The sequence below is a fragment of the Eleutherodactylus coqui genome, chromosome 6, assembly GCF_035609145.1.
Source record: "Eleutherodactylus coqui strain aEleCoq1 chromosome 6, aEleCoq1.hap1, whole genome shotgun sequence".
NCBI classification, from domain to species: Eukaryota; Metazoa; Chordata; class Amphibia; order Anura; family Eleutherodactylidae; genus Eleutherodactylus; species Eleutherodactylus coqui.
This window is the reverse complement of record NC_089842.1, coordinates 152,737,827-152,762,060: the sequence shown is the minus strand read 5'-3', so window position 1 is coordinate 152,762,060 and position 24,234 is coordinate 152,737,827. Positions and strand designations below refer to the sequence as shown.

General features: G+C 44.7%; 1 protein-coding gene across 2 annotated transcripts in view; it reads left to right on the top strand.

Annotated features, from left to right (window-relative positions):
• The window catches only part of PTGER2 (prostaglandin E receptor 2), a 47,781-nt gene extending 32,070 nt beyond the window's left edge, over positions 1 to 15,711 (top strand). For both annotated transcript variants that reach the window (XM_066608015.1, XM_066608014.1), the window contains one exon: positions 13,397 to 15,711. In XM_066608015.1, coding sequence (XP_066464112.1) covers positions 13,397 to 13,717 — 321 coding nt within the window. In that variant the 3' untranslated portion in view covers positions 13,718 to 15,711. The remainder of the gene's footprint in view (positions 1 to 13,396) is intronic.
• Positions 15,712 to 24,234: the final 8,523 nt, after the last annotated feature.

Here is a 24,234-nt window from a genome sequence, read left to right as displayed (position 1 = left end):
AACAACCAGTTTCTATACCTGTTGCAGAAAAAAAGCAATTTTTGTAGATACCATCAATAAGCAGGTCAGACCTTGCTGCCAGATGCACACCAACTTTGAACAAAAGTATTTTAAAATAAGTTAATTGTCACGGCTCGGACATGTTTGTTCCCTGTATTGAAAAGAATTCTTTCACACCGCACCTGAGCTATATGTAAGATTTTTGTAAAGTGTTACACAGACTTTCTATATGTGGCACGTACAGTCAATATTTGAAGTCACACTGCCAAGAAAAAAAACATCCAACATGAGGTTAATGAGGGCAAGGTGCCAGAGAAACATGACACTTTGAATTTTCTTCACCAAGTGTGAACACAAAGGTGTCATCAGATGTAAGACATTTTAAAAATTCAAGTATTAAAGTCTGTTTTTGTTTTTAACCAAGAGCACAAAATTAAGTAATTACTTTAACAGGTGGTGTCACCTTTGGTGGAGTTAGCCAGTTGCCCCACGAAAACAAGTTTTTCCCTATCTACAGTATGTGGATAACTTGCTGATCGGTGGGGTCCAAATACTGGGACTCCCACGTCTCATAAGAACTGGAGTCCTGAGGGTACTTGAATGAATGAATGAAGCAACAGTCACACATGTGCTGCCACTTCATTCATTTTAGTGGGGCTGCTAGAGATAACAAAAGCGCTTGAACTTGATCATCTTTAGCAGTCTCAGTGAAATAAACAGAGTGGTGGTGCGCAAATGTGACAGCCACATTCAGGCAAGCTCTAAATCCCAGTTCTCCAGAGTATACGATGTAGACAGCAGCACACAAATATACCACTTCCTGTGGGAAGCATATAAAAACTGCACGCTCAATGTAGGATCCCGACCACGGATCAGTAAATCAGATCAGTCCATGAAAGAAGCTTGGAAAAGGCTGGTTGCACCAAGATCCTCTGGACTTGAGGATGATCCAGGGATCAGTCTGACTGCCATTAGGGAGTCTGGAAGGATTTTTTCTCATGAAAGGGCCGATTGGCTTCTGTATCTTGGGGTTTTTTGCCTTCCTCTGGATCAACAAGGAGGTTCAACAGGCTAAACTAGATGGACATTGTCTTCATTCGGCCTTACATACTATGTTACTAACTTACTATGAATTGCACCTATCTGCTGCTCATGCCTCTTTCATGGCCAGTTCTCCAGAGTGGTGGGTATCTCAGTGGGTCAAGCTTTACCTATCAGCAAGTTATTTCCTATGGAGAGGGAATACATTGTTTTTATGGGACTACACCTTTAGGCCTTAGTCAGACGGGCGTTTTTTCGCGCGATTTGCGGATCGCATGTCGGATGCGCATGCGCAAATCGCGTGACCGGGGGCGAAAAATCGCGGGAAAAATCTGCACCTAGCCGCGTTAATCGTCGCAGCAAAACGCCCGTCTGACCGGAGAAAAATCGCCGTGCGCATCAAAATGCGCATGAAACTTGGCATTGGCCGGCGAAAAAAATGATTTTGGTGCGCACATAAAACGCCGAACGCAGATAGGCGCGATCTGCGAATCGTCGTGTCCTATAATTTATCGCATATCCGCATAAAAAGCGGACATGTGACCGATACCATAGCGAACCATTGGTTCTATATATGCGCGAATCGCATGCGCAAATCGCGCGAAAAAACGCCCGTCTGACTAAGGCCTTAAAGAGACTGGCACATTCTTTTTTTCATCCCTCTGAGGACAGCATAAGGTAGTGACAGGCACACTGATTACAGTGATATGTCTGCTGTGTGTATCTTGTGTGGTAGTTTGAGAAACTTGCCTTTTATCCGTAGCAGCAAATGCATAGAGGACTACTTAAAGTAGGCTTAAGGCCCATTTAGACACAACGATTATCACTCAAGTTTCACTCAAAGGCAATCTTTTGAGTGATAATCGTTGTGTGCATTTATGCACTCGAGAACTGCTGTGTTCTCAGAGTGCTACCAGCTGAGCGCTCTGAGCGGGGTATGCAGAACACAGCTGGAGCGCTGTCTTCTGCAAACTTCTGCAGCGTTCATGGTGCGCTCAGCTGGTATACAGCTGAGCGCTCCAAGTGGGGTATGCAGAACACAGCTGGAGCGCTGTCTTCTGTATACTCCAGCTGTGTTCTCAGAGTGCTCGGCTGGTATACAGCTGAGCGCTCCGAGCGGGATATGCAGAACACAGCACTGTCTTCTGCATACTCCTGCTGTGTTAACAAAGCGCTCAGCTGGTATACAGCTAAGCGCTCCGAGCAGGGTATACAGAAGACAGCTAGAGCGCTGTCTTTTGCATACTGCTGGTGTGTTCACGGAGTGCTCAGCTGGTATACAGGTGAGCACTCTGAGCGGGGTATGCAGAACACAGCTGGAGCGCTGTCTTCTTCATACTCCTGCTGTGTTCTCTGAGCAGGATACCAGCTGAAGCAATAGTATCAGCGGTATACCGCTGAGAACTCAGCGCGTGGTCTTGATAAGACTCATCGTTGTCTTTTTACTAGCTGAAAGTTAACGATGAGCGAATCGTGCAGGAACAGTGCACGATGGCCGCGGATTTAGACACGATTATCGCTCAAAAGCCATCTTTTGAGCAATAATCATTGTGTCTAAAGGGGGTATGCAGGACTAGTTCTGTGTCCGTTTTCCATGGATATGACTGCACAAGTACATACAGCAGACATGTCACTGTAATCATCTTATCCTGCTCTCAGCAAGGGGTGCAAAAGCATGGCGACAGTCACTTTACCCCATAAATGTGAACATGACATAGCTCCACAATGTTGCTAAAATCCAGTATACATTAACAGAATATATCAGATCTACCTGTTGAAGTGATAATCTAGGGCAAAGCTCAATGGTAGGGGTATATTGGCAAATTGGGGGTCAATGGTAAGAGTATATAGGCAGGTCAGACAATGATATGGGTATTTAAAGGGGTTGCCCAATTACAAATTATTGGTGACCTATCCACAGCAAAGGTAATCAATAATAGATATGGGGAAATCTGTGATGAATCCTCGCCGATCAGCTGTTCACAGGGCTGATGTGTTCATGCACTGAGCAGATTATTACAGGAAGCAAATAGCTCCCATCCCACTGCAGTGGCCAGGTTTTGTATTACAGGTAAAGTTTCTAATGAAGTGAATGGCATGCAATACCAAGCTAGGCCATTACAGTGAGAATGAAGCAGTCTGCTACCTGCAGATAGCAGCTTAGCACATGACATCGTCCCGACAAATAGCAGATTAGTGAATTGGCCCCTGCCGATCTATTAATGATGGCCTATAATGTGGATTGGTCATCAATAGTTTACAACTCCTTTAAGTAAGGCTCTGTCCCTGTCACATAAAAAAATAACATACAGTCAATATAGCATATTTTATAGCAAAACATGGAACAATTGCTAAAATCCAATTTCAAGAATGTTCTTATGATATGCATGCAATTAGTCACAGGCATCATTTTGCCCTTCATTAACAGGTTATTCCCCCTCATGGTAAGTTATGGTGTATTGTTAGGATATGCCATCACTTGCTGTACAAAGGGTGTTTGGCCTACTTCTCTCACACTGGTTTAGAGCTATATGATTATTACTTTTCCATTCAGGTCTAAAGTCCCATTCAGAATTCTGTTTAGTTACCAAAGAACAGTGTAATGTGGGAACTCACGTGTCAGTTACACAGTTTAGCCTTAGCAGTTAAATCACATGACTGACAATGGGGCGGAGACAAATCACTGTCCGTTTCCAAGAGCCACCAGCAGACGTTTAGGGTACATGCACCCAGCATTTAAAAAGCTGCACTCGTGATGGAACACCTTCCAACTGCAATCAGGAATAATCTCGATATCCAAGGTCTGCAGATAGGGGAGTCCGTGATAAGACAGCACTCTATGCCGATAACCTTTTACTCTACATCACTCAGCCCCGTATCACTCCGCCTTAACTACTACAAGAGTTTGATTGTTTTAGCCATCTATCCAACTTTAAAATAAATTATTCAAAAACAGAAGCTCTAAACAGATCACTGACGCCAGCGGAGGAAAAACATCACAAAACATTTCCCTATTAAGTGGCAACAGCAGGCTATTAAATATTTGGGAGTACTTATCCCAACAGACCACTCCAAATGGTTTCCCTTGAATTATTTGTCCCTCTGGGAGTTAACATTAAAAGACCTCTCTTACACCACACTACTAAAAACCTGTCATAGTTTGGACAGATAAATATCCTTAAAATGGATGTGCTACCAAGGTTTTTCTACATCTTTCAGGCGGTTCCTATTATACCTCCTGTATTGTTCTTTGACAGATAACGATCAGCCCTGATCACATTTGTATGGGGATGACAGAGACTACGACTGGGAATCAGAATTTTATAATTTCCTAAAGGACCATTTAGACACAACGATTATCGCTCAAAATTTGCTCAAAAGCTGTCCTTTGAGCGATAATCATCGTGTCTAAAGGCACAGCCATCGCACACTGTTCGTTCATCGCTCATTTCTAGCCAGCTAGAAATGAGCGATGAGCCTTATCGGCGCCGCACACTGATATCTTAGCGGGCAGTGCTGATAGCATTCTTTCAGCTGGTATCCCGCTGGCAGTTCTCACGGGACACCAGCTGAAAGCACCAAGAACAAAGCAGCTGTTTGCGTATACAAAACAGCTGCATTGTTCTCTGAGCTACCCCGGCAGTATCCTGCTTCGCCTGCATTAACTCTTAAGTAGCTAATTAGCTACTTAGAGTTATGCAAAATGATTGTTCAAAACTGTTACTCAAACTGTAGTTTGAGTGGTTTTTTTAGCGAACAGTTCCGTGTAAATGGACCTTAAGACTAATGGCTGGAAGGGGGGGTAGGTTTGCCAAATGTCATACTCTACCATACATCTACAGTCTTAACACACTGCTTAGATTAGCACTACCATACTACTGGTAAGCAATGGGTAGTCCTGGTAGATTGTCCGATTCCGATAAGACCCCTTCCTATAGATAAGATCCAGCAATAGGGCTACTGCCGTCTCCGCGAACTCTTTTCTGAAAGAGACAATTAGACTTTGGGACTCAAAATTACGTTAAAAAATCCTATCTAGAGAGGATAGTCCCCTAACACCACTTTTCAGAAACCCAGCATTCCTGCCAGGTAATACCCGAAATAGTTTCCTGGGATGGGAGATGCGGAAAAAAAACCCAGGTCTATCACATTCTTAGTGGCCTCTCAGCTCAGTCCTTTCAGGAGCTCAGAATTAGATTTGTTGACCTCAATCTCCCCTGGTTAGAATATTATCAACTGCGATCTTTTCTCTCTACCCGCAGACATGGCTGCTCTTTTGGTACAGCACTAACAGCTTTTGAGAAATTGTGTGCACAGGAGGAAACTGTTGTGAAAACAGTCTCCCTGATCTATGGCTTGCTGACCCAGGGGACTTACAACACTGGTCCTAGCTTTAAACAGGCATAGGAACAGGATTTGGGAGTAACGATCCCCTAGACTAGAGCGACTGGCAGAAGGTGTTTATATTTATACACAAACTGCCTATAGCCTGCGCGGCTCAAGAAAAAAGCTACAAGATACTATTAAGGTGGTACAGATATCCTGCTCGTCTCCACACTATATTCAATTCAGTCTCTGAGCTTTTTTTGGCACTGTGGAACTGTTAAAGGTACTATGATCCACGTCTGGTGGTGTTCTAACATTATAAATAGAGATGAGCGAACGTACTCGTCCGAGCTTGATACTCGTTCGAGTATTAGCGTGTTCGAGATGCTTGTTACTCGAGGCGAGTACCACGCGATGTTCGAGTTACTTTCACTTTCATCTCTGAGACGTTAGCGCGCTTTTCTGGCCAATAGAAAGACAGGGAAGGCATTACAACTTCCCCCTGCGACGTTTAAGCCCTATACCACCCCCCTGCAGTGAGTGGCTGGCGAGATCAGGTGTCACCCGAGTATAAAAATCGTCCCCTCCCGCGGCTCGCCACAGATGCATTCTGACAGAGATCAGGGACAGTGCTGCTGGTGCCGGAGCTGCTATAGGGAGAGCGTTAGGAGTTATTTTAGGCTTCAAGAACCCCAACGGTCCTTCTTAGGGCCACATCTAACCGTGTGCAGTAGTGTGGAGGCTGCTTTTTGCAGTGTTGCACTTTTTTTTTTTTTTCTATATCGGCCGTGCAGAGCATTGCGTCCTGCAGTAATTTTACATTGTCCAGGGCCAGTAGTGGTGAGGCAGGGACAGAAGACATATTTAGTGTATATAGGCAGTGGGCCTTTCCAAAAACATTTGGGAAAAAAAATATATTTGGGCTGCCTGTGACCGTCCTCTGTGTACTGGGTGTAGTTGTCCTAATTCATACGCAGCCAGCTAAGTGTTACAGCAGGCTTGCGCAAAATTCTTTCCTGCCTCTGTGTTGCCTCTTACATCACCGCTGTATTCCTGTCCACAAGTGTACTGGGTCTCTGCTGGGGGTAGTTGTCCTAATTCATACGCAGCCAGCTAAGTGTTACAGCAGGCTTGCGCAAAATTCTTTCCTGCCTCTGTGTTGCCTCTTACATCACCGCTGTATTCCTGTCCACAAGTGTACTGGGTCTCTGCTGGGGGTAGTTGTCCTAATTCATATGCAGCCAGCTAAGTGTTACAGCAGTCTTGCGCAAAATTCTTTCCTGCCTCTGTGTTGCCTCTTACATCACCGCTGTATTCCTGTCCACAAGTGTACTGGGTCTCTGCTGGGGGTAGTTCTCCTAATTCATACGCAGCCAGCTAAGTGTTACAGCAGGCTTGCGCAAAATTCTTTCCTGCCTCTGCTGTGCGTTCTGTAAGCGAAGTCAGCCTCCAACCACAGGCCAATAAGCGGCACATTTAATTACAGCGTTCTGTTTCTGCACTACTGGAAATCCAGCATGCTGTGGGGTAGGGGTAGGCCTAGAGGACGTGGACACGGGCGAGGACGCGGAGGCCCAAATCAGGGTGTGGGCACAGGCCGAGCCAGTGCAGTGGCCAGGGGTAGAGGCAGGGCCAGACCGAATAATCCACCAACTGTTTCCCCCTCACGCCATGCCACCCTGCAAAGGCCAAGGTGCTCTAAGGTGTGGCAGTTTTTCACAGAGACGCCTGACCACCGACGAACAGTGGTGTGCAACCTTTGTCGCGCCAAGATCAGCTGGGGAGCCACCACCACCAGCATGCGCAGGCATATGATGGCCAAGCACCCCACAAGGTGGGACGAAGGCCGTTCACTGCCTCCGGTTTGCACCACTGCCTCTCCCCCTGTGCCCCAACCTGCCACTGAGATCCAACCCCCCTCTGAGGACACAGGCACGAGTGCCTACCGGCCTGCACCCACACCCTCACCTCCGCTGTCCTCGGCCCCATCCAGCAATGTCTCTCAGCGCAGCGTCCAGATGTCGCTAGCGCAAGTGTTGGAGCACAAGCGCAAGTACGCCGCCACGCACCCGCACGCTCAAGCGTTAAACGTGCACATTGCCAAACTGATCAGCCTGGAGATGCTGCCGTATAGGCTTGTGGAAACGGAGGCTTTCAAAAGCATGATGGCGGTGGCGGCCCCGCGCTACTCGGTTCCCAGTCGCCACTACTTTTCCCGATGTGCCGTCCCAGCCCTGCACGACCACGTCTCCCGCAACATTGTACGCGCCCTCACCAACGCGGTTACTGCCAAGGTCAACTTAACAACGGACACGTGGACAAGCACAGGCGGGCAGGGCCACTAAATCTCCCTGACGGCACATTGGGTGAATTTAGTCGAGGCTGGGAAAGAGTCAGAGCCTGGGACCGCTCACGTCCTACCCACCCCCAGAATTGCGGGCCCCAGCTCGGTGCTGGTATCTGTGGCGGTGTATGCTTCCTCCAATAAACCACCCTCCTCCTCCTCCTCCAACGCAACCTCTGTCTTGCAATCAAGATGTGTCAGCAGCAGTAGCACGTCGCCAGCAGTCGGTGTCGCGCGGCGTGGCAGCACAGCGGTGGGCAAGCGTCAGCAGGCCGTGCTGAAACTACTCAGCTTAGGAGAGAAGTGGCACATGGCCCACGAACTGCTGCAGGGTCTGACAGAGCAGACCGACCGCTGGCTTTCGCTGCTGAGCCTCCAACCGGGCATGGTCGTGTGTGACAACGGCCGTAACCTGGTGGCGGCTCTGCAGCTCGGCAGCCTCACGCACATGCCATGCCTGGCCCATGTCTTTAATTTGGTGGTTCAGCGCTTTCTGAAAAGCTACCCACACTTGTCATACCTGCTCGGAAAGGTGCGCTGGGTCAGCGCACGTTTCCGCAACTCCAAGACGGACGCTGCCACCCTGCGGACCCTGCAACATCGGTTTAATCTGCCAGTGCACCGACTGTTGTGCGACGTGCCCACACGGTGGAACTCTACGCTCCACATGTTGGCCAGACTCTATGAGCAGCGTAGAGCTATAGTGGAATACCAACTCAAACATGGGCGGCGTAGTGGGAGTCAGCCTCCTCAATTCTTTACAGAAGAGTGGGCCTGGTTGGCAGCCATCTGCCAGGTCCTTGGAAACTTTGAGGAGTCTACCCAGATGGTGAGCGGGGATGCTGCAATCATTAGCGTCACCATTCCTCTGCTATGCCTCTTGAGAAGTTCCCTGCAAAGCATAAAGGCAGACGCTTTGCGCTTGGAAACGGAGGCGGGGGAAGACAGTATGTCACTGGATAGTCAGAGCACCCTCATGTCTATATCTCAGCGGGTTGAGGAGGAGGGGGAGGAGCATGAGGAGGAGGGGGAAGAGACAGCTTGGCCCACTGCTGACGGTACCCATGCTGCTTGCCTGTCATCCTTTCAGCGTGTATGGCCGGAGGAGGAGGAGGAGGATCCTGAAAGTGATCTTCCTAGTGAGGACAGCCATGTGTTGCGTACAGGTACCCTGGCACACATGGCTGACTTCATGTTAGGATGCCTTTCTCGAGACCCTCGCGTTACACGCATTCTGGCCACTACGGATTACTGGGTGTACACACTGCTCGACCCACGGTATAAGGAGAACCTTTCCACTCTCATACCCGAAGAGGAAAGGGGTTCGAGAGTGATGCTATACCACAGGTCCCTGGCGGACAAACTTATGGTAACATTCCCATCCGACAGCGCTAGTGGCAGAAGGCGCAGTTCCGAGGGCCAGGTAGCAGGGGAGGTGCAGAGATCAGGCAGCATGTACAGCGCAGGCAGGGGAACATTCTCCAATGCCTTTGCCAGCTTTATGGCTCCCTAGCAAGACTGTGTCACCGCTCCCCAGTCAAGGCTGAGTCGGCGGGAGCACTGTAAAAGGATGGTGAGGGAGTACGTAGCCGATCGCACGACCGTCCTCGGTGACGCCTCTGCCCCCTACAACTATTGGGTGTCGAAGCTGGACACGTGGCCTGAACTCGCGCTGTATGCCCTGGAGGTGCTTGCTTGTCCTGTGGCTAGCGTCTTGTCAGAGAGGGTGTTTAGTGCGGCTGGGGGAATCATCACGGATAAGCGTACCCGCCTGTCAACCGACAGTGCCGACAGGCTTACACTCATCAAGATGAACAAAGCCTGGATGTCCCCAGACTTCTCTTCTCCACCAGCGGACAGCAGCGATACCTAAGAAATACGTAGGCTGCACCCGCGGATGGAAGCATTGTTCTCTATCACCATCAAAAACGGGGACATTTTTGCTTCATCAATCTGTGTATTCTATTCATCCTCCTCCTCCTGCTCCTCCTCCTGAAACCTCACGTAATTACGCCGAACGGGCAATTTTTCTTAGGCCCACAAGGCTCAGTCATATAATTTTTCTAAACAATTTTTATACGTTTCAATGCTCATTAAAGCGTTGAAACTTTCACCTGAACCAATTTTTATTTTAACTGGGCTGCCTCCAGGCCTAGTTACCAATTAAGCCACATTAACCAAAGCGATTAATGGGTTTCACCTGCCCTCTTGGTTGGGCATGGGCAATTTTTCAGAGGTACATTAGTACTGTTGGTACACCAATTTTTTGGGGCCCTCGCCTACAGTGTAATCCAATTAATTTTTTGCCCACCTGCATTAAAGCTGACGTTACATCAGCTGTGATGGGCAATGCAATGGGATATATTTATGTACCGCCGGTGGCTTCCTGGCACCCACCCATGCTGTGGGTCCACAGGGAGTTGTAACTGCATGTGTCTACTTCTAAAGAACCCCAGTCTGACAGGGGCATGCAGTGTGGGCCGAAGCCCACCTGCATTAAATATGACATTACCTCAGCTGTGATGGGCAATGCAATGGGATATATTTATGTACCGCCGGTGGGTTCCTGGCACCCACCCATGCTGTCGGTCCACACGGAGTTGTAACTCCATGTGTACACTTCTAAAGAACCTCAGTCTGACTGGGGCATGCAGTGTGGGCCGAATACCACCTGCATTTAATCGGACGTTACCTCAGCTGTGATGGGCACTGCAATGGGATACATTTATGTACAGCTGGTGGGTTCCAGGGAGCCACCCATGCTGTGGGTGCACACGGAATTCCCATTGTGGATTTGTACCTGCCTGTGACTATTTATAAAAAAACGCGGTCTGACTGGGGCATGCAGACACCTTGACAGAATGAATAGTGTGTGGCACATAGGTTCCCCATTGCTATGCCCACGTGTGCAGCTCCTGATGGCGGTGGCACAGGATTATATTTCTCATAGCCCACAATGCTGTACAGAGGCAATCGCCCCGCCCCTTTTAAAGAGGGTCGCTGCCTAGCCGTGCCAACCCTCTGCAGTGTGTGCTTGCGGTTCCTCCTCATGGCAGACGCACTTATAAATAGACATGAGGGTGGTGTGGCATGAGTGCAGCTGAAGGCTGCGCAGGGACACTTTGGTGTGCGCTGTGGACACTGTGTCGTGCGGGGTTGGGCAGCATGTAACCCAGGAGAAGAAGCAGCGGACTGTCATGCAGGCAGTGATTGTGCTTTGTTGGAGGTAGTGTGGTGCTTAGCTAAGGTATGCATTGCTAATGAGGGCTTTTCAGAAGTAAAAGTTGTTGGGAGGGGGGGCCCACTCTTGCCGCTATTGTGGCTTAATAGTGGGACCTGGGAACTTGAGATGCAGCCCAACATGTAGCCCCTCGCCTGCCCTATCCGTTGCTGTGTCGTTCCCATCACTTTCTTGAATTGCCCAGATTTTCACAAATGAAAACCTTAGCGAGCATCGGCGATATACAAAAATGCTCGAGTCGCCCATTGACTTCAATGGGGTTCGTTACTCGAAACGAACCCTCGAGCATCGCGAAAATTTCGTCCCGAGTAACGAGCACCCAAGCATTTCGGTGCTCGCTCATCTCTAATTATAAAACATTTTTGGGACAAAAATATTTTCCACATACAATTTAATACACCATAAGAGAATAGATAACGCCCCACAAGTTGCCCTTCTTTCTATACTCCCAGGCTCAATTAAATCCAAAGAGAGGTTTTCTACAATTTTGCCTGGCAGCTGCTAGGGTGGTCATACAACGCCACTCACGTTCCTTCCATGTCTGCATGGCAGCTGCTAGGGTGGTCATACTGTGCCACTCACGTTCCTTCCATGTCTGAATGACAACAGGAGATGTCACACCTGTATGGCAGCCGTGGATAGAATTTGAGTACTCTAGAATTCCAGACTTGTTCTCTTAGGCATGATGAAGATAGAACCCATCTGTGAGCCATCAGAATGGCAGGGTTAACAATACTCAGCCTACCTGCTTTCCCCCTTCCCTCTTTCCCTTGTTTTTCCACCACCACTTTTTTTCCCTTTTCTCTTGTCTTATATGGATGAAGATAGGATTTAATCTTATTGTCGAGCCAAGTACTACCTGAGATACTGAATCTATATCTCATCCAAAGGTATTAAACACCATAAAAATTAAGAGTGAGATGTAGTAGGAGTTGGCCCGAATTGTTCTATTTTGTATTATTACATATGTTAATTTTCTTTTCACAAGATCCTACGAGACGTTCTTGAAATGTTTATTTTATCTGAAAAATTTCTCAATAAAAACTAATAAAAATTTGCACTCTAAATTGGGTACAACTAGGATCGGAAAGTGCATGGACATTCCATCCGTGTGCTGTATGATGTGCGGGACACCACATATTGACATGTGCTATTCTCATCTGAAAATCAGACAATAGGACATGCTGCTGCGGACTAATTCATCCAGAAAAAAACAAACAAAACGCCATTTGCATACACCCATTCAAGTGAATGAGCGCCATTTCAGTCTGATTTTCAGTCCGAACAAGTACCTTAAAGGGGTTGTCCCGCGAAACAAAGTTGGGGTATACACTTCTGTATGGCCATATTAATGCACTTTGTAATGTACATTGTGCATTAATTATGAGCCATACAGAAGTTATTCACTTACCTGTTCCGTTGCTAGCGTCCTCGTCTCCATGGTGCCGTCTAATTTTCAGCGTCTAATCGCCCGATTAGACGCGCTTGCGCAGTCCGGTCTTCTCCCTTCTGAATGGGGCCGCTCGTGCCAGAGAGCTGCTCCTCGTAGCTCCGCCCCGTCACGTGTGCCGATTCCAGCCAATCAGGAGGCTGGAATCGGCAATGGACCGCACAGAAGACCTGCGGTCCACCGAGGGTGAAGATCCCGGCGGCCATCTTCGCAAGGTAAGTAAGAAGTCACCGGAGCGCGGGGATTCGGGTAAGTACTATCCGTTTTTGTTTTTTTTTAAACCCCTGCATCGGGTTTGTCTCGCGCCGAACGGGGGGGGCTATTGAAAAAAAAACACCCCGTTTCGGCGCGGGATTAACTGTGATCAAAAAGTGATAAGATTTTGTAGAAAGTGGAAATTTAATTTATATTAATCAGTTCTTAATCCAAGTTGTGTTTTGCCACCTGCTAAAAAACACTATGAAACCTTATATTAGAAAATATAATATTTTGAGCTCTTTCCATGTGGACTAATTAGCCTTTATTTGTAAGTAGTTTGCAGATAATTTACGTTAACGTACCGTTTGAGCAAAGAAAAACAGTCTAATGGAATCAGATAACTTCATCCTGTCAGACATTATAAACATTTAGCTGAATGCATCTTTTGGATTTTATGGTTATTTTTCAGCCTGTTAATGAGGTTTTAGAACCAATAAGCTGTTCTTGCATTAGTCAACAAATGCATCAGAAATTAATTCTCTCATTACGTATTCATTAATTCCAAGTAGAACATCTTGAATGTCAGTTTTACTGGAAAATACACATCAGCCAGTTAATTGTAATGGAACATAGTAGCACCTGTCCTGGTAAACAGGCAACAAGCAATCTGTATGCTGAAACTGTGCCATCCATTACATAGTGTAAGAGGAAGCAGAGGTTTCTATTATATTGTTAATAAGGCACCTAAATATCATTCAATCATCCTTATGTGAACTTTGAATTTTATATTTTTCAGGTACGAGCCTATATTAATGGAGTCGATAACAATAACGGAAACGACAAAATGGACCTTTTAGCCTTACGATTTCTATCGGTGAATTCAATTATTGATCCGTGGATTTTTACCATATTACGACCCTCTGTTCTCCGGCTGATGCGTTCAGTTCTGTGTTGTCGGAGCTCTTTCAACGTAGGGAGCATCAGAAACTATCCATCCCTCAGTACTAGACTGTCAACCACCGCTAAACAAAACTTTGTAGACACTACATATGGGATTTCCCAAAAGAGTCATATAACTGATGACAAAATCGCATGGCGAGAGAAAACAGACACCTAGTAAAGAGTATAATAAACAGAAAATGTCAGTTCCATGTACAGCACATATATAGAATAGGCTGAGTTACAAAGGTAATTTTGTCATGCCCAAGGAAAGTCTGAGGGAGACCATCAGAACCTTGAGAAGGTGTAATAAAATGGCCCATGCAGTCTTGTTACAGAATCATCATGGAGGCACACATTGAGGGCTGTGACATGCTGCTTTAAGGAGAGAGAGGCACTGATTGGTTGCTCCAGAGCATAATAATGGATTATAAGCTGTCATATTAGTAATGTTCAACTTGTAATCACTATTCTAATATCACAGTAAAGAGTTCTGCAAGAAAAACCAAAGTGCCTTCCTTGAGCTTTACCTTCAATTTAAGTGGGACCATGTTAAAATGTTGTGGAGAGAAGAACCATTTTTATGTTCTATACAACCATGCTTATGGTGTCCCATGGAAAATGTTAGATCATTACCTGCACTTTTATTCTTACATGTTATAGACATGGAAGACTAGTCAGACAATTGCACTGGTGGGAAATCATCACCTGCAACCCTCTACGTATTGCATACTAGCCAGCAGTTTAAGTTATCACTTTACCATACCACTAGGAGCCCCCACAATAGGGAGAGTTTTGCTAATCTGCATTAAAGGTTTTTTTTTCTGTATAATTCTAGGCAAATTCTCAGCTATGTCTACAATAGTATAATGTTTTCACAAAAAACATGTCTGGACTGGCTTAACAGAGAGCTCTCCTGTAGGCCCAGGTTCTGCTATTACAGGGTTCATCGTCAAAACGTGCAGAAGACAATCCTATATAAAGCTGGCTATAAAACAGACCACTTGCCTTCGGGGGAGCATTCACTTTTTGCATTGATTAGTCATCAGGATATCATAATTTATTTTTCTATGGAATATAATTTGTAAAGGTGGACATTGGGGACCAGCTTCACCAGAAACAACACTCAAAAACTTGACATCTCATTGGGCATTAAGAGAGTTGTCTCATCAGACACAACTTCTGTTCAGGAGCCACCTGGCTCAAATCATCCCTGGTACACAGTAGAGTTTGCCAGGAGAAACTGCTATTAGCCATGGTGGCCATTAAAATGATTGCCTGTCCATGTAATACATGGATAGTTTGTGTCTGCTAGAGTAGCTCTCCATTCTAGCTCAAGGGGTTGTGAGCAGGGGACTGCCCTCTATGGTGCCCCTAACACGGCATATGGTAGAGGGGTTGTCTTGATGAGATAAGTTCTAAGAAGTTACTTAAAAGGGTTATCTCTTCCAAGAAACCATTGGGCATGTCCTCCTTACCCCATTTTCCTCTTAGAATTCAAGCACTTATGACAATGACTCATATTCCTACAGTGTAATTATGTTTGCACTTTATAAAGCAAAGGAGTGATTACTGTGTACAGTGTGGGTAACACTTATATTGATAGTAGATATAGAGTTATATAGCATGAAAAAGAGTAATGCAAATAACCCAGCATGGCTGGGACCACTATAATTCCAGATTTTTACAATGGAAGTCCAGATCGAAAGCCTTATGAAAAGGAATTTTCAATGAGGACCTGAAGCATGCTAAGCTTTTCCTTCCAAGTTTAGACCCTAAAAATATGTCAGACCACTGGGCAACGTCAGATGAAAGGATTTGTCCAGTCATACTCTCCAATCCAATCTGACAATGGGTGTTAAGGGACGTAATTATACCCTGGGTGGTCAGGTTGTCAAACAACTATCCAATCCACAGCAAGTATCATGCACTAATGGTGTAAGGGTCCTATTCTAATTAATAGGACTCATGCACGAAAAAAAAATGGAAATTTGTGAATTCACAAAATAAAAATAATATATTTTATGTTATAATTTTAAAAAAACAACTTTTCTAAAAAGGCCCTTATCTTGTATTTTCCCATAGATGGCGGATGTTTTATTGAATATATGTATACAATGTTATTTAATTTAACATGTCTACGTGTTGTGTCTCTTTTCTAATAAAATTGATTCAGACAAAATAATGTGAATGTTTATTTTAAAACATCCCAACCAGATGTCTAGCTGTGGTCTTAAGATTGATATATAATTTTTTCTTCAGTGTTGTGGTCTACTCCTTTTGAATACAGGTATAATCAGTGACCCAGGCTTACCTGCATTGTCTTTGTTTTAACAGGTGCATAGATACATTAATGACCATCAAAATGCCACATCAGAACTGTAACCAATTGCTGAATCGTATGCAGTACACAAAGTACTTTAATAGCCAGCTTCTTCCAGTCATCCCATATGCCATCAGCCAGGTCACCTTGAAATGCATCAGTCACCTTCTCTATGGATTTTATGTAAATTTTACTGGATATTAGATTTACCACTGTTATTCAACAGTCTGAGGATCTCACCATTAGTAATCGGATCCTTCCATTCCTTTGAAGACCATTGGTGATACTATCTACCCAGCCTTGTGGTCAACCTTACCTTAAATCAGTAGTCCACAGCTTTTGACTCTCCCACTGTTACAAAGCTACAACTACCAGTATACCCTAACAGTCTACGGGCAAGATTGTTGACCACTGCCTTTGAAAAACTTTTGAACCAAGATTTGACTAGACTTTCTGGGTGCACAATATGGCAGTAGTTAATAAAACACATTTAGCTAGAATGACTTAGTTCCTGAAGCAAACTGAATCATCTTTTCAACAGAAATGACAACATGTGACTTGTCAATGACCAGCTTCCTCTACTGGTCTTATCTGGCCTTGTATGTGCACCATATTAAGACCTTGTATATCTGCTCGAAACATGCCTTTAGTAGGAACTACTCCTGGCAGCTAAAAGATGTAATGCACCACTAAATTACTAAATGTCAGCATGCAATCTTAAGATAAGAGCAAGGATGTGTGAATTCTTGGGGGTATGAGCCCTCTTTCGAAAAGCCCAACAAGATCTCTGCAAAAACTAGGAAAACTTGAAACTAAATGAAGAACTTTCCCTTCTGTCATGGATTGGTGTGAGGTTAAATACTCTTGTATAAAAAAACCAAAAGCATTATAGTGGTGATACCTTAACTAGCTAACCAGAAAAAAATATATTTGCAAGCTTTCGAGGCTACTTAGGCCTCTTTACTATTTTTGCTCTACATAGTCATGAATCAGGAGAGGCCATCAATGTTTGCAAAAAAAAAAACTAGCCCAATTTTCAGGATAGGTCATTTGTAGATGAGCGGTGGGGGTCTGCCACTAGGGATTCCTGCTGGTCAGCTGATTCCCGACGTTGCTATCAATGTGGTCAAAGCTGGAAGCAGACAGTACTAACATTGTAGCAGGCCAGTTTGGTCCCACTGAATTCAATAGAAGCTGTGACTACAACACCAACCTGGGCCGCTGCTCCACAGACTGTGCTGTCTGCTACCTGTGCTCTACAGGGATCCCAAACGGCAGACCAAAACCACTTATCTATTGATGGTCTAACCTGAGGATAAGTCATCAATAGAAATTTTTTTTTTTCAAATCTTAATGTCTCAGACGGCCCCTTTAATCGGCGGGGGCCTGACCTCCAGCACCCTGGTTAAGCACATTGAAGGGGCCATGGTGCTCGCATGAACACCGCTTGCCTTGCATTGTTTACATTGGCACAGTAGTTCATTTACACAAATCGCTGTGCCAGGAACTGCAGCCAGTCCCAATTTGCCTGAATGCATCTTAAAGGAGCACTCATAGCTTATACATTATGTAATTTCTACTGCAGGGCCAGTGGAAGTGGAAGATGACACAAAGATTCTCCCTTTGGTGTTCTATGAATCCCGATGTCATGCACAGACCACCACCATAGGACTGCAACAGTTTATCAGTTTTGCCTCCAGTATACCCTTAGCATGGTTTACATAGGTGGCTAGGGGGCCAAGAGAATAACATAACCATATAACACGGCTGTCCCGAGGACTTGCAATTTATAGGGTCACGGTAAGTTTCTGGGACTACCAACTGTCCCTATGCAAATCCATGCAGTCACAAACAAGTAATTAGTTACATGTGAATTTTCATAGTTACTTACAGGAAAGAATGGTTGGTGGTACCTGATGGTTCTGTGAGCCTATCCAGGGAGCACCAGGAGAAGTGGTCATAAGTATATCAGGATTTGACAACATAAGCACCCACCATGTTTTTATACCACATGCTTTGGTTTTGTGCTCGTGCAATCACTACAGTACTTGACACAGTTAAAAAGTTACTTCCTGCCTGTAGCTGGACCCCACTGCAACGCCTAAGGAGAGGAAGGGACATGAGAACCATGTTCCAAAGTATAGTTGGAAGCCCTCCCAGAAACGTAGAGGCCAATATAGACAGTAGCAAAGGAAAGATAAATCCTGCCCTAGCATTTATTTTTATGTCCGCCAGTATTTTGATGGTCTGGAGGAAAATCGTAATGTTGAAAACACATAAAACGAATGGAGAGCCATCTGATATGCAATTCAAGTTGGATGGAATTTAATAATTCAGGCACAAACAACATCTTGATCTAATATTATGGGTGTCTCATTTGAGGGTTTTTTTATAGAACATGATGAGAATTCCTAAAGTTACAATCGCAATGTGGAAGAGGAATGCAGAGAAGGGCTTGTTCAAGGAACCGATTAACTACGAATCTGCACAAAATCCACAGTGGCAAAACTACATTAAATGGTTGAGGTTTTTGTTGTGGATTTCCATGTGGAAATGCTGCAGATTTAAAGCACATTTCATCTTTTCCATAGAAAGAGTGAAATCCATTGCGCTTCCAGATAGCACCATGTTTTTGCGCAGTCAAGGTTGCGCTATCACGCACATTTTAGTGCATTTTGCTGTACTTTTTGCGCTGCCAGGGACTGTTTACATCAGCGTATGATACACACACGCCAGGATTTAAAAGACTGTGCAGCCCAATTAGTCGCCGGTGTTTTCAATTACGTGGGGACCTGATGCACTGCCCCATAGACTCCTATAGTGCCCTTGGTTCGCAAATACCCAACAAAATAAAGTATGTTGCTTGTTTTTTTGTGTACTCATGACAGGCGCACACAATAGCATAAGTGAGAATTAACCCATTGAAAACAATGGGTTCTATTCTTTGCGCAATTTGCGCGCATAGACGCCCATGTGAGACCGCCCTAACAGTTGCACTAAAAAGAAGGTAGACTGACACCTTCATAGAGGTCAAGAATCTACAAGAAGAGTCACAGAAAGGGATCCCATATCAGAAATAAAAATGTGTCCTGTGGCCCCCCTTCTCAGGAGCTAATCCATAGATAGAAAAAGAAGAACGGAAATCCAAGGGTTAAAAATATTTCTTTAGAACTGGATTGAAAATTCATGAATGCAGACACAAAGAAAGTAGCCTACATGTTTTGAACACAGTTCACTATGTTCTTACTCATAGCACCAGTCTCCTCCATATGAGGACACTGAGGACCAAGGCAGTGAGCCGTGTTCCGTTTTTTCTTTTCCTTGCCAATTCATACGCCCTGCATTTTTCCTGAAACAGAAGATGCTGGAACTTGTTGTTCTTCACCCATTCCTAAACTATCTAATATCCTTGGAGAATCATCAGAGGCACAGATGGGCAGGACCACAGATCTGCTGCAAGGAGTAGCTTCCTTCTGGCACAGCCACTTGATCAGGTAGTACAAATGATTAGTCAAATAACACAAGGTACAAGCTCAGCTCTTAATCATTGATGTAGCTTTATTTTAACCCCCTCAAGACCATAGATTTTTTATTTTTCCATTTTTGTTTTTTGGTTCCGCCTTCCAAGAGCCATAACTTTTTATTTTTCAATCAACATAACTGTATAAGGGCTTGTTTTTAGCAGGACTGGTCATATTTTAAATGAGAACATTTAATGTATCATATACTGCACTGAACAACTTAAACATTTAGTGAGGCGAAAGAAAAAATGCAATTGTGCCATTTTTGGGGTGTATTTTTATAGCGTGTACAATGCAGTAAAAATGACATGTAAACTTTATTCTGTTCGCCATTACGATTACGACAATACCAAATTCTATGATTTTTTTAAAATTTTACTACAATGATGACAGAAACTTTTTTTAAAAAAAAAAACAAGAACTGCTTTCCATTACAATATTCTGAGACCCAGAACATTTTAATTTCTTTGTCGATTAGGCTGTGTTAGGGCTCATTTCTTGGATGGCAAGGTGTAGTACCGGTATTTGCACCATGTTGGGGTACTTAAACATTTTTAAATACTTTATTTAATTTTTTGTGAGCTGAAGTAATGGAAAAAGAAAAAAATAAGGCAGTTCTGGCATTCTGTACTTTTTATGGTCTTCATTGTCCAGGATAAATTCTGCATTTGTGTAATACATTTTTTATAACTCTTTTTATTAGGTTTTTTAAATAGTACAAAGTACAATAACCAAAAACCATAAACATTTTACAGCATATTGAAGAAAGGCATGTGACAATCAGTATCACTATCTTGTATAATCATGCAATTCCCCATCATTGTATCAAGCCAACTAGAACTAGTACATTGCATTAGACTATAGAGAGACTTGTAGGTGATCGTAGGTTATATGATGTCACTCCCGTTATTGTCCCATGCTGCTATGAAATATTCATAAACCTGATCCAGCTAACTAACCTTCTGGGCAACAAGGTCACTCTATCACTCTCTACACTCAATATTATATATGAATATTGGTGTTCTAAATCGGAAATTTGCCTGTTATTGGTATGACGTTTGTATCCCAACCTCCAGTAAGCCATCCATCACTGCTCGTTGATTTTCTTCTCCCCTCTCTTAGTCTATTCTTAAGCTACCCAACTGGTTTGCGTCATGCAGTTTAAGGTACCATGAGGTATCCTTGAATGACTTCCTACATTCTACGATCTCTTGTGTGGTGAAACAATCTTCAATGAATGCACACCATTTTTTTTTTTAAAAAACCTGGAGCCCATGACTCCACCCTATGTTCTAATTCCAATCTTTCCATACGCAAAAATTGCTTGAGTTGGTGTGTTATGTCTGTGAGGTTTGGAGTTAGCAGCTGTAGCCATTGTGGTAATAGGCAACGTTTGCTTACTATAAGAGCAGCATCGATTGAAAGGAAGGAGGCACATCTACAACTACAGACTGACTATTGTCCGTAGGTTTATGGAGTGTGCCTAGGGCATTCACCCCAACAAATGTAGAGTGCTTTTGGGCACAATCCAAATGTCTCCTGAGAAGGTCAACTCTGTGATACAATGGATATGTGAAGAAAGAGGAAAGGCACTGCTGACCTTGAAGAGTGGTAAGATAATTTTATTAGGGCTACGCATTACAGAGTCGAATAGACTCCTTCATCAGGCCTCTAAAAAGGATATACAAGTTAAACACTCATTTTCCTAATGGACTTAAAGGAGATGTCCCGAGGCAGCAAGTGGGGTTATACACTTCTGTATGGCCATAATAATGCACTTTGTAATATACATTGTGCATTAATTATGAGCCATACAGAAGTTATAAAAAGTTTTTTACTTACCTGCTCCGTTGCTAGCGTCCTGGTCTCCATGGTGCCGACTAATTTTTGGCCTCCGATGGCCAAATTAGCCGCGCTTGCGCAGTCCGGGTCTTCTGCTGTTCTCTATGGGGCTCCGTGTAGCTCCGTGTAGCTCCGCCCCGTCACGTGCCGATTCCAGCCAATCAGGAGGCTGGAATCGGCAGTGGACCGCACAGAAGAGCTGCGGTCCACGGAGGAAGAGGCCATCTTCAGCGGTGAGTAGAGAAGTCACCGGAGCGCCGGGATTCAGGTAAGCGCTGTGCGGGTGGTTTTTTTAACCCCTGCATCGGGGTTGTCTCGCGCCGAACGGGGGGGGGGTTTAAAAAAAAAAAAAACCCGTTTCGGCGCGGGACATCTCCTTTAATGAATTGATTGAAACAAGTTGATATAAATGTAATTTTTTAAATTATTTATTTTTAATTTTTATGTATTATAACAATAGGCAGGAAAATAACGATTACATTTTCAAGCCCTACTTTTCATCATTACACATCTTACAACACTCCTCCTAAAGTAACAATTACTTACCGGGGCTGTTCGCCAATCTAGAGGGATTGTTTTGGAGTATTATTTTTACTAACTTTATTAATCATGCATGGATACCAACTATTTTGTATGCGTCTTGTTTCCTAATGATATAACAGCTGTTTACCCGGTGATTTATTTATTGTGAATTATGTATTTTTAATGTTTTTTCTAACCCTCATCTATATTTGTTTTTTTGCAAACTCCTTTTATGCATTCATGTATTTAATTAGGCCACTGTTTGCTTTTATTAGTTTTATTATTGTCTAATACTTTTTTAAAAATAATGAAAGACATTCATATTTTATTTTCAATTTGTTCTACTATGACTGCTGGTGTGGAGATCCCCATTATGTCAGACTCTCTGATTTCCTGCTTTTTTAAAACTATTTAATTGTCCCTTGTTTCTCAGGTTTTGTAATATGGCCTAACAAAGGAGGCTGTTTGACTCTAAGGCCTTAGTCAGACGGGCATTTTTTCGTGCGATTTGCGCATGCGCCCGGCGATTTTATAAAACCATTGCTTTGCAATGGTATCAGACACATGAGCGCTTTTTATGCGCTTGTCCGATAAATTATAGAACAGAAATCGCAGATCGCACCTATCTGCGATTCCTGTTCTCTTCTCTATATGCGCTCAATGGGGCCGGCGGCAGCAGCGCCGACCCCATTGAGAACATATACTAGACAAATCATTCTCCTCTGCCACAGCTGTAACAGCTGTGGCAGAGAAGAACGATGTTCGCCCATTGAATTCAATGGAGCCGGCAATACAGCCGGCTCCATTGAAAGCAATGGGCTGCCGGCGATCGCGGGATGAATTGGCGGGAAGGGCTTAAATATATAAGTCCTTCCCTGCAATTCATCCAGAAATGTGTAAAAATAAAAAAAATATATATACTCACCTTGTCCCGGCAGACAGAGTTCAGCGCGGCCGGCTGGCAGTGGGTGTGAGTGGGTGTGAGTGAGAGCTGCCCCTGATTGGTCCCTGCGCTGAGCCAATCAGAGGCAGCTCTCACTCACACCCATTCATTCATGAAGCCCTTCCCTGCAATTCATCCAGAAATGTGTAAAAATAAAAAAAATATATATACTCACCTTGTCCCGGCAGATGGAGTTCAGCGCGGCCAGCTGGCAGTGGGTGTGAGTGGGTGTGAATGAGAGCTGCTCCTGATTGGCCCCTGCACTGAGCCAATCCGAGACAGCTCTCACTCACACCCATTCATGAATTCATGAATGGGTGTGAGTGAGTGCTGCCTTTGATAGGCTCAGCGCAGGGACCAATCAGGGGCAGCTCTCACTCACACCCATTCATGAATTCATGAATGGGTGTGAGTGAGAGCTGCCTCTGATTGGCTCAGCGCAGGGACCAATCAGGGGCAGCTCTCACTCACACCCATTCATGAATTCATGAATGTGTGTGAGTGAGTGCTGCCTCTGATTGGCTCAGTGCAGGGACCAATCAGGGGCAGCTCTCACTCACACCCACTCACACCCACTGCCGGTCGGCCGCGCTGAACTCCGTCTGCCGGGACAAGGTGAATATATATATTTTTTTTATTGTTACACATTTCTGGATGAATTGCAGGGAAGGGCTTATATATTTAAGCCCTTCCCGACAATTCACCGTGAGATCGCCCGCAGCCCATTGCTTTCAATGGAGCCGGCTGTATTGCCGACTCCATTGAATTCAATGCGCTGGACAGCTCCGGCCCGTTTCTATTGAAACGCGGCTAGGAGCAGTTTTTTCGGGCGATTTTTTGGCCCCGGTCACGCGATTTGCGGATGCGCATCCGTCATGCGATCCACAAATCGCGGCAAAAAACGCCCGTGTGACTAAGGCCTAATGCATAGCCCTAATCAAATTAATTATCTTTACCACTCTGGTTCCACTGCTGAAGGACAGCAGCGCTGTTTCTCCTTAGCCCTTCATTGGTGATGCCTGCACTATGGAAGTGTAGTGGCCCGAAGTGCATATATCTGGCCCCTCCATAATGGTCATACTTGTCATGTCTTTTTATGTGGATGCTCTGTGCAATTTGTTTTGTCTTTGGTTGTGTGTATTGCAAAGCTGCAGCATGTAAGAGGTTAATATATGTGAATGTCTGGGATATGTCCGGAAATTGTAATGAGTTATGTTGTCTCATGAGTATGCAAGGTATAAAAGTAAGTGACAAGTAAGAAAGGGTGGGTCCATTTGCTTCAAAGGTTGAGTGTGGAGGGAGAGTGACGGCCGCATGGGGGTACCTTTAACCCTCATATGGTGAAGAATTTAAGATGAAGCGAGGTTCCCAGATTACCTATTCTCAGGACCCCTATCCTAGGAGAGAGAGAGAAAGAGTCCGCCGTGCAGTGTCGAGAAAGCCATTTGCAAGTGAGTTTCAGTGGTGTGTTTTGTCCTCTTCCAGTGTGTATGTCCAGGAGCGGAGTCGTACAGATAACTTGACTATAGGCCCGTTTTCATCCT